This window comes from Martes martes (assembly GCF_963455335.1).
Source record: "Martes martes genome assembly, chromosome: 3".
NCBI lineage: Eukaryota > Metazoa > Chordata > Mammalia > Carnivora > Mustelidae > Martes > Martes martes.
Window position 1 is genome coordinate 136,389,371 of NC_137890.1, and position 12,415 is coordinate 136,401,785.

At 41.8% G+C, this 12,415-nt stretch overlaps 1 protein-coding gene across 1 annotated transcript in view; it reads left to right on the plus strand.

Moving 5' to 3' along the window:
• FIGN (fidgetin, microtubule severing factor) overlaps positions 1 to 10,473 on the plus strand; it is a 125,446-nt gene extending 114,973 nt beyond the window's left edge. Inside the window, exon 3 of the mRNA XM_080799255.1 lies at positions 6,296 to 10,473. Within this exon, the coding sequence (XP_080655381.1) occupies positions 6,296 to 8,550 (2,255 nt within the window). The 3' untranslated portion in view covers positions 8,551 to 10,473. The remainder of the gene's footprint in view (positions 1 to 6,295) is intronic.
• The last annotated feature ends 1,942 nt before the right edge of the window (positions 10,474 to 12,415 follow it).

Here is a 12,415-nt window from a genome sequence, read left to right on the forward strand (position 1 = left end):
CTGAGACTTTCGGGATTGGGGACTAGGTCACTTTAAAGTTCCCTTAGTCTCTACAATCAAAGAGAATTTAGAATGTGAAATTACAAAGAAGGACAGAAAGCTGAAAAAGTTTCATCGGCTGATAAACAGATTCCCTTGACTTAAATTCTTAGCCCTGAACCACAGTATATATGGCAGGCCCTCAAGTCACTGACTAAATAAAATTAGTTAGCTCCTAGTTAGCTGGTAAAGGGCTTCTCATTTGGGGTGTTCTGAAGATGAACCGATGGAACAGATCAAAGGGAACGTGTAATGTCTGTGCTGTTGCCCCGCACTTTTAGATATGGCCTCACATTTTCAGGCTGGGAATTAATCAGGACATGGGCTGCAGAAGATTTCAGATCCAGTGGGTTAGCACGGGGAAAACGAGACACTGCTGTGTGGGCCTCGGCTTCTGAGGGTGAGGCTACAGAAGGAGAGTACTACTGGGTCTGCTCCAACGTTTCATTTGCTCGCCGCCCCCCAGGAAGGATCATGGTGAGGGGAGACTGCGCCGGGCCGGGGTTCAGTACAGCATGTTTGTAGGTGCTCTCTCAAAGCATTTCACTGCATCAGTCTGTATTTTTAAGCAATGAATTTGCTACTCTCTTCCTGAAATTTTTAGTGTTCTGGGTGTTAGTTCTGCCATTCCTTAAAAGATGATGAATCTGTAGTGTTAGGCTGAGGGGACTGTAAACAATTGAATATATTCAAGTCGACCCTTGAGCAACGCAGGTTTTGAAAATCCGCGTGTAACTTTCGACTCCCTGAAAATGTCACAGCCAGAAGCCTTACCAATGGCGTAAACAGTCGATCAACACACATTTTGTAGGTCATATGTATTATATACTGTATTCTTACGATAAAGGCAGCTCTACACAGACAAGCAAATGTCATGAAGAAAATCGTAAGAGGAAATAACATCGGCAGTATTGTCATGTATTTACCCCCTAAAATCTGCATATTAGTGGACCCACGTAATTCAAAGCTGTGTTGTTCCAGGGTCAACCGTACTTTGTTATATTTACCCCAGGAGCGATTGCTTTCTAGAGAGAACATGGGTACCCATGCTATTAGATTTTTTTTTAAATATATTTAAATAAATGATGATGAAACATTCAGAGGTACCATGGCGCAAGGGAATGTAACAGGTGTAGTGACGTCATGCAGTCCTGTGTGAGCATGTGTAGCTGTCCTAGAGCAGGCAAGCCTTGCAGGCCTGCGGCTGTTTGCCTCAGGTCCCGCCCTTAGAAGTGTGAGAAAACCGGCAGATGAGGGCAGAGTCCCTAGCAGCCAGAATTACCCTGTGTGAACCTTGTAGAAGGAACCGCTTTTTTAGACCAGATGAACTGCTGAGCAGCATCCGGGTGTTAGGTAGGGGTGGGAGTCCGGTAGTGAGGGCCTTAGATTAGTATTTCCAGGAATGTGTGCTAAAAATAGATTCCAGAGGCTTAGTGTCTTCTTTCAGATTTCCTCCCATTCTGAAAGTTGTTTTTATATCCTTCATTTTTCTGGGTAACAGCTTCTCAATCGTTTTGAAGCGAGAACAGAACTTCGAAGGATGTCACAGTTGTGTCGTTTCAAAACAGTTAAAGAACAAAATGGAGCAAGTAAAGCAATGAGGCCGCAACTGGTTAGTAATTAAACCCGAGTTATAAAGTGGTCAGAAATGATAAAAAAGGAAAATGGTATCCAAACTGTCCGGTTTTATGGGAAATACAGACTTGTTCATTTATATCTACAAAGCTTCATCCTATGGCAATGAAATAATAAATGCTCAGGCTTTGTACCATAGTCCCTCTCGTTGTGGTATAAAATGTATGTTAACGTCTCTTAAAAGCAATTTTCTATTAAATTACATATTTTAAAAACAAACACATTGCATTGTGAAATTTGCTGGCTATCTTAAGAATTTCCTGATCCTTTCAAAAATAAAAATTGATGTTTTGGAACAATTCTTCAATTATCTTTAAGAACTATTTTTCTTACTTTCCACTGTTTTCTGAATTTTTATTGGACCTATTTAAGCTATTTCTAAACAGCAGTGGAAGTTATTGTTCTGGAGTCATGTTTCTAATAGTGCTAAAACAGTATTGTTTCCGAGATTTCTCTCTGTGTGCTCCAGAGAGAAACCATATAAAAGCTGGTGTTAAAACCCACCTTCTTATTTGCGTGCCAAGTTAAGTGACACGCCCATGCTGCTTCCGACATGTCGAGAACAGCAGTACAGTCAAATGGAGCATGATTTTTTGTTCAAGGAACATTTGGCTCTACATTTTTCTTCCATTCCACACCAGAAATATCACCACCAATAAACAGAACAACAACAACAACGAGTTTGGTTCTCCTTCTGATTAGCGTTAAAATTCAAGAGACTGATGAGAAAGCTCTCTGTGCTCCCAAGGCCAGGACAATCTCCTGAACCCCAGCTTCTTCAGCTCCTACTCATAACAAGAACTAGCTTATGCTTAACTATTAACTGATGCGTTAGAGTAACATTAATGATTTCAAAACACAGGACAAGTACTCGTGTTCCAGGGGATGTGAATAATTCTGTTCCCTTGAGGTTATTTAATCAAATCTCACTTTTGCCTTTGGCAGCCCCGCTAAGGTGATTATTAGTTAGTATGCATCAATAAATAACTTGCAGTTATCTTGGTAAGCACATCCAAAAATAGCATGAGAATCCAAAGGTAATGGTATATCCAGTAATTGTCCCAAGTCAATAATTTTGATAGGATCATTGCTTAATTTCAGACTGAAACAGAAATCTTAGGAAATGTATTAGTTTTCCTAGGGTTAAACTCCACAGACATACCGAGTGAAAATGACCAACCTTTTTAATGTAAACTTTACATTCCTGTCTTTTACAGTGATTATACCTTACTAAAACATTTTTTGCACACCTTTTGTAAATGCTTAACTTAGGAGAAAAAGATTTTAAGCCAGTAAGAGGGAAGGGTGCCCTTTTTTGTTTGTTTTTCCAGTAATTATTCTAAACTAGAGCAGTTTCATTTTTTTAAATGGGCTTTTATCATGTTTGTCATGTGTGTTAACCATGCCAAGGATGGCTCAGCTCAGCTAACTGACAGGAAGCCATGCCTTTTAGTGTGTATGTGTGTCATGTTGTGTTTGTGGTAAATTCCATTTTCTGTGACTCCCAAAATATTTTTGGAGGCCTCCTTTCAAGACATTTATTCATGTTTCTTCTGTCTCAATCTCATCAGATGTCCACTCAGAGCATATGAGCATTCTTATTTTCTCAACTCTGTATTTGATAATCTTTTAAAGAAAAAATTCTAGTAGAAATTCCCTGGAAATAATTTACAGGACTAATGAATTTGTAGGTCTTTTAGACAGTTCTACATTAGAGTCACATTAATATTCTTTCCTTTTTATAAGGCTTGAAGTAAATCCCATGACACAAGAAGAATTTAGATACTGATTACTTGCGATTGGTTCCTGGTGATTTGCTCTTAATAATTTCCAGTTGAATTTAATGAAAGTATGATTCCTGAAATGCTGCTTCATTAAAATTGCATCTTTTCCCCTTTAAGTGTGGTTTCGGTCATTTCACCCATTCTGCGATGTGTTTTCCTCCCCCCTCCCCGCCCCCTTCAAAAGGAATGACTGAGAAAGCAGAAACAATTAATATCACTTTAGTTCCTCCTAGAATTCACCCCCAGATTTTCTCGGACTGAAATGATGCAAGCTGTACTTCATCAGGACTTTACAATTTTTTTTTTCCAATTGATGATACTATTTTTTTTTTTTATCAGATAGAGATCACAAGTAGGCAGAGAGAGAGGGGGAAGCAGGCTCCCTGCTGAGCAGAGAGCCTGATGCGGGGCTCGATCCCAGGACCCCGGGATCGTGACCCGAGCCGAAGGCAGGGGCTTTAACCCACTGAGCCACCCAGGCACCCCACTATTTTTTTTTTTAAATCGAGTTTTAAAAGAGAAACATATGAAGATTTGGGAGGAGTAAGGAAATGGAAAGCGAAGAAAGAATCTGTTGCATATCCAAGTGAAGTAAGGTCTTTCCTATTTTTATTAAAAAAAAATAGAGAGCTTGATTAAGTTATACTGTGCAGCATTCAGACTTAATTTAACTGAGATGGTGATTTGCAAATGAATATCTACATGGATCCTTTTTAAAAATCCAAATGCAAATGAGTACCACTGCAGTAAAATATATTTGCAAATGAATCCTGTTGCTTTATTCATTTATTGTGTAATTACTGCAATCCTTCCCACCTTGTTTTCAGTATTTCTTAATCATTAAGTCGGAAGCATGACAGCAGTGCCAGCCCTGGCATGATTCTCTTTGACTAAAACCTTGTAAATTAACACAATTAGCACAGCATCATCCTGCTAATTAACTTCCAGTGTCTGGTGCAGTGGTTTTGCAAACAAGGAAGAGGGAGTCAGGAGGGAATCAACATGCCATTCTGTTACCAAACTCTGGGCTGTGTTCAGTTTAGCTCCGGAAGTCAAAGCTGGCCATGTCAGAAGCCAGAGTCGGGGAATGAAGAGCTAAAGGGGTTAGAGGAGGAAGGCGGAAGGGTGTAGGAGCTGTCAAAATAGACGGCAGTAATTCAGCAGGGAGCTGATGCCACAGACGCCTCATTCAGACCAGGCCCCCTTCTTATCAAGGGATCTCTGCCAGAGGGCATAAGGCGGCTTATAAAATTCACTTTGGATAGTACAAAGGAGCTGAAGGAGACCTATTTGATATAGCCCTACCGGAATCGGAAGTGTTGGGACGAAGCAGAGATTAGGATGAGGTGAGCCAGCCCTGGGAGGCAAAACAGGGTTCCCACGCTCTACTGTAATGAAGTGTATGAAGTGTACGTGCGTCCTCCAGGGGATGTTCTAAATCCCCTTGGGCACTGGTTCCCTAATCTGTGAAATAAGGTAATTTCTAAAGTCTCTTTAAACTGTAAAATTCAAATGATTCTCTGATTCTAACTGAGAAAATACTCTGGTTTTACAGTTTGCTACTTAAGTCACCTTGCTTCGGTTGATAATCTAGCAGGTGATAGACTTACCCATAGCATCTCATTATCTAGCTGTGCTCCTTGACTTTATGCCACACACACACTGCCTCCCACAGAAATCTAAAGAGAATCCACATTTTCTCCCTCTTCTCTCCTCTTATACTCCCTTTCACCTGTTTGCTCCCTCCCTGCCTGCCTGTCTGCCCTCCTTCCTTCCTTTCTTCCTTCCTCTTCTCTTCGCCCCATATATGTACACATATATACAAGCACACATAATAGGTATACGTAAAGATATATGTATGTGTGTGTATATATATACATATATATGTACACATATATATGTATATATATATATATATGCATATGTGTTCACCCCTCTTAGTAAAGCAGAGGGAAGGATTATAGGGGAAGGACGGAGATTGCCAGCTGGAAGACCGACAGACAAGTGATGCTTGTTTTTTTTTTTCAGAGGCTCAACAACAGAACTGAGAGGCAGAAAGGAGCCAGTTGTAATTCATACCGAGTTGTAGGCTTTGTGCGATGAAAGCGATGGAGCGCTGCCTGGGAGATTGCTTTGCTGCACTCCACGAAGCAGATTTGAAACTGTCGTGGAGCACTTTAGATGAGAGTTGGATTATGGAATGACCTGCTATGTCTGTGTCATATTGTTCTGCGCAGGGAGCATTATACTGTGCTAACTAGGTGTTCAGTACCAAATAAGAGAGGGGTCCTAGATGTGATCTGTCAGCTGTGTCTCATTTTTATATTGGTTAAAATATAAAACAGAAACTCTGATGTGAAGAGACAGAATGGCTCGATATTGCTCCTGTTAATAGTATCACGTGCCTCCTAGTTAAAAGATATGCATATTTCATCGTAAGAACCTATGATCAGATTCTAATTTGATGGGAATGTGTGTGTACATATATATATGTGTGTGTGTGTGTGTTCCTGTGTTGCTCAGCGAGTAACTTGCTAAGCTTAACGGAAATCGATTTGCTTATTACTTAAAAAAATGAACAAAGAATGAGATCTTATGCAGGGTTTTTGTGTAAATTCGGTTTCCTTTTTATACAGGACTGAAATCCAGTCCGTTTTAAAGTGTACAGACTGTACAGGTCCCAGTGGATAGCTCTCACTGTGGGAATTACTTGTAATGGCTCCATAATTAATGGAAGGTAACAGGTTACCAAAGAAGTTAGGGAAAAGCTTTCTCGCACATCTGACGAGTATCTCGGTAAATTAACTTTCCTCCCCCCCCCCCCCCCAAATCTGCAGGCTTGAAGATGCAGTGGACGCCGGAGCATGCCCAGTGGCCAGAACAGCACTTTGACATCACCTCAACCACTCGGTCTCCTGCCCACAAAGTGGAAGCCTACAGAGGTCATCTGCAGCGCACCTATCAGTACGCCTGGGCAAATGACGACATTTCTGCTCTGACTGCATCCAACCTCCTCAAAAAATACGCAGAGAAGTATTCTGGCATTTTAGAGGGCCCCGTGGACCGACCCGTCCTCAGCAACTACTCGGATGCCCCATCCGGCCTCGTGAACGGTCGGAAAAATGAAAGCGAACCCTGGCAGCCTTCCTTGAATTCCGAAGCTGTTTATCCCATGAACTGTGTTCCGGATGTTATCACGGCCAGCAAAGCCGGAGTCAGTTCAGCCCTCCCTCCAGCAGATGTCTCTGCGAGCATAGGGAGCTCCCCCGGGGTGGCCAGCAACCTGACCGAGCCGAGTTATTCGAGCAGTACCTGTGGGAGCCACACCGTCCCCAGTCTCCACGCAGGGCTCCCCTCTCAGGAATATGCCCCGGGATACAACGGATCGTATTTGCATTCTACTTACAGTAGCCAGCCGGCACCTGCACTTCCCTCCCCTCACCCTTCTCCTTTGCATAGCTCCGGGCTCCTCCAGCCACCGCCACCTCCGCCTCCGCCACCAGCCCTGGTCCCGGGCTACAATGGGACTTCTAACCTCCCCAGTTACAGCTATCCCTCTGCTAGCTATCCTCCTCAGACTGCTGTGGGATCCGGGTACAGCCCCGGCGGCGCGCCTCCTCCTCCTTCAGCGTACCTGCCTTCAGGAATCCCCGCTCCTACCCCGCTGCCCCCCACTACTGTTCCTGGCTACACCTACCAGGGTCATGGTCTGACACCCATTGCACCCTCGGCTCTGACAAACAGTTCGGCAAGTTCCCTCAAAAGGAAAGCTTTCTATATGGCAGGGCAAGGAGATATGGACTCCAGTTACGGAAATTACAGCTATGGCCAACAGAGATCTACGCAGAGTCCTATGTACAGAATGCCCGACAACAGCATTTCAAACTCAAATCGGGGGAATGGCTTTGACAGAAGTGCTGAAACATCGTCCTTGGCATTTAAGCCAACGAAGCAGCTAATGTCCTCTGAACAGCAAAGGAAATTCAGCAGCCAGTCCAGTAGGGCTCTGACCCCTCCTTCCTATAGTACTGCTAAAAATTCATTGGGATCAAGATCCAGTGAATCCTTTGGGAAGTACACGTCGCCGGTAATGAGTGAGCATGGGGACGAGCACAGGCAGCTCCTCTCTCACCCAATGCAAGGCCCTGGACTCCGTGCAGCTACCTCATCCAACCACTCTGTGGACGAGCAACTGAAGAATACGGACACCCACCTCATTGACCTGGTAACCAATGAGATTATCACCCAAGGACCCCCGGTGGACTGGAATGACATTGCTGGTCTCGACCTGGTAAAGGCTGTCATTAAAGAGGAAGTTTTATGGCCCGTGTTGAGGTCAGACGCGTTCAGTGGACTGACGGCCTCACCTCGGAGCATCCTTTTATTTGGACCTCGGGGAACAGGCAAAACATTATTGGGCCGATGCATAGCTAGTCAGCTGGGGGCCACGTTTTTCAAAATCGCCGGTTCTGGACTCGTTGCCAAGTGGTTAGGAGAAGCAGAAAAAATTATCCACGCCTCTTTTCTCGTGGCCAGGTGTCGCCAGCCCTCGGTGATTTTTGTCAGTGACATTGACATGCTTCTCTCCTCTCAAGTGAGCGAGGAACACAGTCCAGTCAATCGGATGAGAACGGAATTTCTGATGCAGCTGGACACTGTACTAACTTCAGCTGAGGACCAAATCGTAGTAATTTGTGCCACCAGTAAACCAGAAGAAATAGATGAATCTCTTCGGAGGTACTTCATGAAACGACTTTTAATCCCACTTCCTGACAGCACAGCGAGGCACCAGATAATAGTACAACTGCTCTCACAGCACAATTACTGTCTCAATGACAAGGAGTTTGCACTGCTCGTCCAGCGCACAGAAGGCTTTTCTGGACTAGACGTGGCTCATTTGTGTCAGGAAGCAGCGGTGGGCCCCCTCCATGCCATGCCAGCCACAGACCTTTCAGCCATCATGCCCAGCCAGTTGAGGCCCGTTACATATCAAGACTTTGAAAACGCTTTCTGCAAGATTCAGCCTAGCATATCTCAAAAAGAGCTTGATATGTATGTTGAATGGAACAAAATGTTTGGTTGCAGTCAGTGATAACTTCTTAAAAAAAAAAATGTAATGAATGTTGGCACACACGCATAAAACCTGCTACATAGGGTCTAGAGCCCCTTTCCAGTAGTGTTTAAATCGCAAAGGGTACTGGGGAAGATGACGATTGAGTTGCATCTTTAGAGTCAGGGTAGATTTGGAGGAAAAAAAAAAAAAAAACAAACGCATCAAATGAGAGCTTCTGATTTGAGAGCCCCAGAGGACAGAAAGCATCTGTTGACGCTCAGTTCAGTTCAAGCTAGACAACACTCACCAAGGAGCAAGGTGCAAGTGTGTTGATTTCAGAAGGACATGAACCTCGTGTGTTGATTCCATTCTGCTGTTCTCGAGATTTAGTTGCTGTCAAGTGCCTGGAGTGGTGCTTTATTTTTTGTTTGCCTCACAATTACATTGGTGGCATGTGCTAATATAAAGAGCTTTAACTTCAAACATTATTGGACTAAAGAGATGAACGGTTGTGTGACGACAGAAAACCAGATTTTTGCCATTTTAAGAGCAACAGTATTCCTCAATCCTGTCTGTTCTGCAGTATTAAGCTAAGAACAGGTAAAACAGGGTAACGGTAATCTGGACCTTAATTTCTGCGGTTCATTTCTTTTAATGTTCTTGTCTGCAAAAACTCAGGAAAGCGATTGTGATTTGTACAGTACCTCAAAGGAATGTGTTGAAAGCACTATGTACTGCTGAGAGTAATGGGATAGGCTTCAATGTTACTTTATATTAAAAATGTATGTTTACCTCAACAATTGGAAAATAGCAAGGAAAATTACTTTGAATGTATCCGGAAAAATACTGACGTGTGATACAACTGAATATTTACAATTTAAAGTAGAAATGGAAGGATTTTTTTAAAAAAAAAGATTCTTTTACTAATTATGGGGAATTAACCAGAGCAGAATAATTCTTTATGTCAAAAACTGCAAGAGTTCTTCGTACATTGCTCCTTGATAATGAAGTGAAAATGTTCTTAAAAGGTACACTGGTTAATGGAAAGCTACTTATTCAGTTCATGTTAGTGTCTAGAACACTCGGCCACAAGACCTGCTTAGGACCCTGAAAGTCACAGTACCTAAAAACTAGGACTGCCTTTTACTGCATTGGTGGTGGTGGTAGTTTGCGAGTTCTCTCTTCAAACTGCTGGGAATGGTGTCCTTCTGTTCACTAATCTAGCTTATAGGCTTGCCGTGCTGTTGGATAGAATGCAGAAGATAGCAAGCAAAAACAAACAAATACAAAACCCAACCAACCAACTTCTTTATATCCACAAAGAACATCTACATCCCCTCTCCTTTTTGACTCCTCTCTTCTCAGTGCAATTTTGCTTCTCATTTTTGAAATCTTCTGGGCTATAGTGCTCCCACATTCATTTCTACCTCAGTTTTGTTATATTTCTCTTGGAGAGTAAAACAGAAAATTGGAAGTGGACATACACGCGCGCACACATGCGCACACACACAACTCTACCTTGTCAAGCACGTTACTTTGTTTTCTCCCTTTTCCCATAAATCTAGTTTCCAAAAACATCAGTCTTCATGCTTGCTTCTGCCTGAGTCCACCCCCACCCCCAGAATATGTGGTATTTTTCTTAATTTTCCATTCTTCTCCTGCTCCCCCTCCCCAAGTTGTTCTTTGTATCCTTTAATGCTTTATGTGCAACTTTTCATTGATAGCTAACTGACGTTCGGCAATGCCTCTGAACAGACAGTGTAGGCTGTAGCTTTCCAGAGCCACTGCCCGTGCATAAGCAGAACAGCCTGGCTTTTTGAATGTATTTTTCCTGTTTTTTTTTTTTTTTCCTTCCTTTTTTTAGTTGAGAGATGCAGTAACAAAACTGTTGCAAAGCACTGGCATTTTATGTATTCAAAAAGTGGTGTACATTTTTTAAAAACTTAAATAAATGCAATGAGAAGCCCCAAGAAAGCTCTTTCTGTTATTGTTTTTTTTCCTTCAAAAATTTTGACTGATTTCATTCACAATGTCAAATTCTCTGAACACTTAACATAGAGAAAGCTAATGAAGGACGTCATCATATTTCTGAAATATGCTTAATCATATGCTTAATATGATGCTTAATCATTACTCCCCTTTTTTCGCATTTTTCATGTTGCAAAAAACTGAGCAAATGAACCAAAATTTAATTTACTGTGATATTCTATCAATTAAAACTGTGCATACATATAAATATTCCATATTAAAAAGCAGTGCCTTTCATTAAGGATACAAAAAATGATATTTAAATATGTCCTCTGCTTTTCACAAGTGAACAAACGCTATAATCGTGTTCTGGCTCTACCCTGCACATCTCTTATTGTAAGGAAATTCTAATATCCTCATTAACTTGTAGGTTCATATTGATCTCACTGACAAGTTTACTTTTGCACAGTGCTGACCTATTTTCTGTCTTTTAGACATTACATTTCATTTCCGCCAACATGCTGTGTTCACTTGAAAGCAACTGGCAAGTTTTGACAAACCCAGTCTTATTTAGACAACTTTGGAAAATCCAATATTGACCCACATTTTTGTGTCTAGTACGAGTTAATGCCAAATATGACTGCACTATTGTGTTTTACACTCATTTATAAAACTGAAAATAAATTAAAAGTCATCCATATTGGCTTTTAGTTTTAAGTGACTTCAAAGTTACTTTGAGATAGGAGTGGTCAAAAATCCATGTATTTAGGCAGAAGCTGAAGTCTTGTGTGAATTTCATTTAGCCTCATGAATTCTTGGATTTGATCTCTTAGGAAATTGGGCATGCTGAAGAAATGAAGATCTGTTGGGGGAGATAAGGCTGACCTTTGAGTAGATAGTGCTCTCCTGTGATTCTTTGATTCTGCATGGCAGCATTATGAGCTCTTCTATGGACTCGCCTAATAATGAGCTCTTTTCTGACCATCCTTTCCGGAGCTTGGGGTGGGGGTGGGTGCCACGTCTTGAGAAGTGAATGTGTACAGTCGGTGATAGGACAACTGCGTGGTGGGCTTCGTACTCTTGGCCTCTTTTTGACTGCTAAGAATTTGGAGAAGGCTACTAATGAAGGTAAGGTAATGAGCCAGTCCAAATCCCTTGCCGTCTGGCCAGGGGATTTGAGCCAGTCCACTGAACAGCCCCTAATTCTCTTCTTCACAACTGCAGTAACATTTCCAACGGGAACAAAAAGGAGTGAAGGAAACCACTTCAGTGGAAGGATCAATAGAAATTCAAGGGGTAGTTCGTAATGACCTCATGGGTGACACAAACGGAAATACCCTACACTCCTGGCATGCTTCTCACCAAAATATTTAGAACATTAGTGACAATATGGAAAACTTTGCTGACCGAGCTGATCAATGGAATGTGAAGGCAGTATACTTTAAGGCTATTTACTTTCACACAGAATGTTTATCTATTAGTCAGTTTGTATTCTACTCAAATGCAGATAGACGGGTATAATGTTTTCTTGTGCATTTGAAACCTATCAAGGAGAAAATAAACCATTCCACTAAAATACATAGGCCAAACACCATCTGGGCAAGTGATAAAAGCTATCCAGAGGCTATGCTATGTAAAATAGCAAGGTCAATTTACATGGGTTGCATAGTACTTGGCTATGCAGTTTTCAGAAGGATACATCCAAAAAAGTCCAAATTAATTCCTACAATAGGTCTTTGTAAATTTACATATATTTGTGGGTTGGAAAATATATTTCAGATGCATTTAGGATGTGTTTCTCTAGAAATGTGTCCAGCTCCAAACAGAAAGATATTTCTATAATCCCATTCTTGCGTTTCTTAACAAGAATTGGCTATCGTGATTTTTGAAACTGTATTTTGCAAAAAGAAAGGGACACAGTTTGTTGAACTATCGA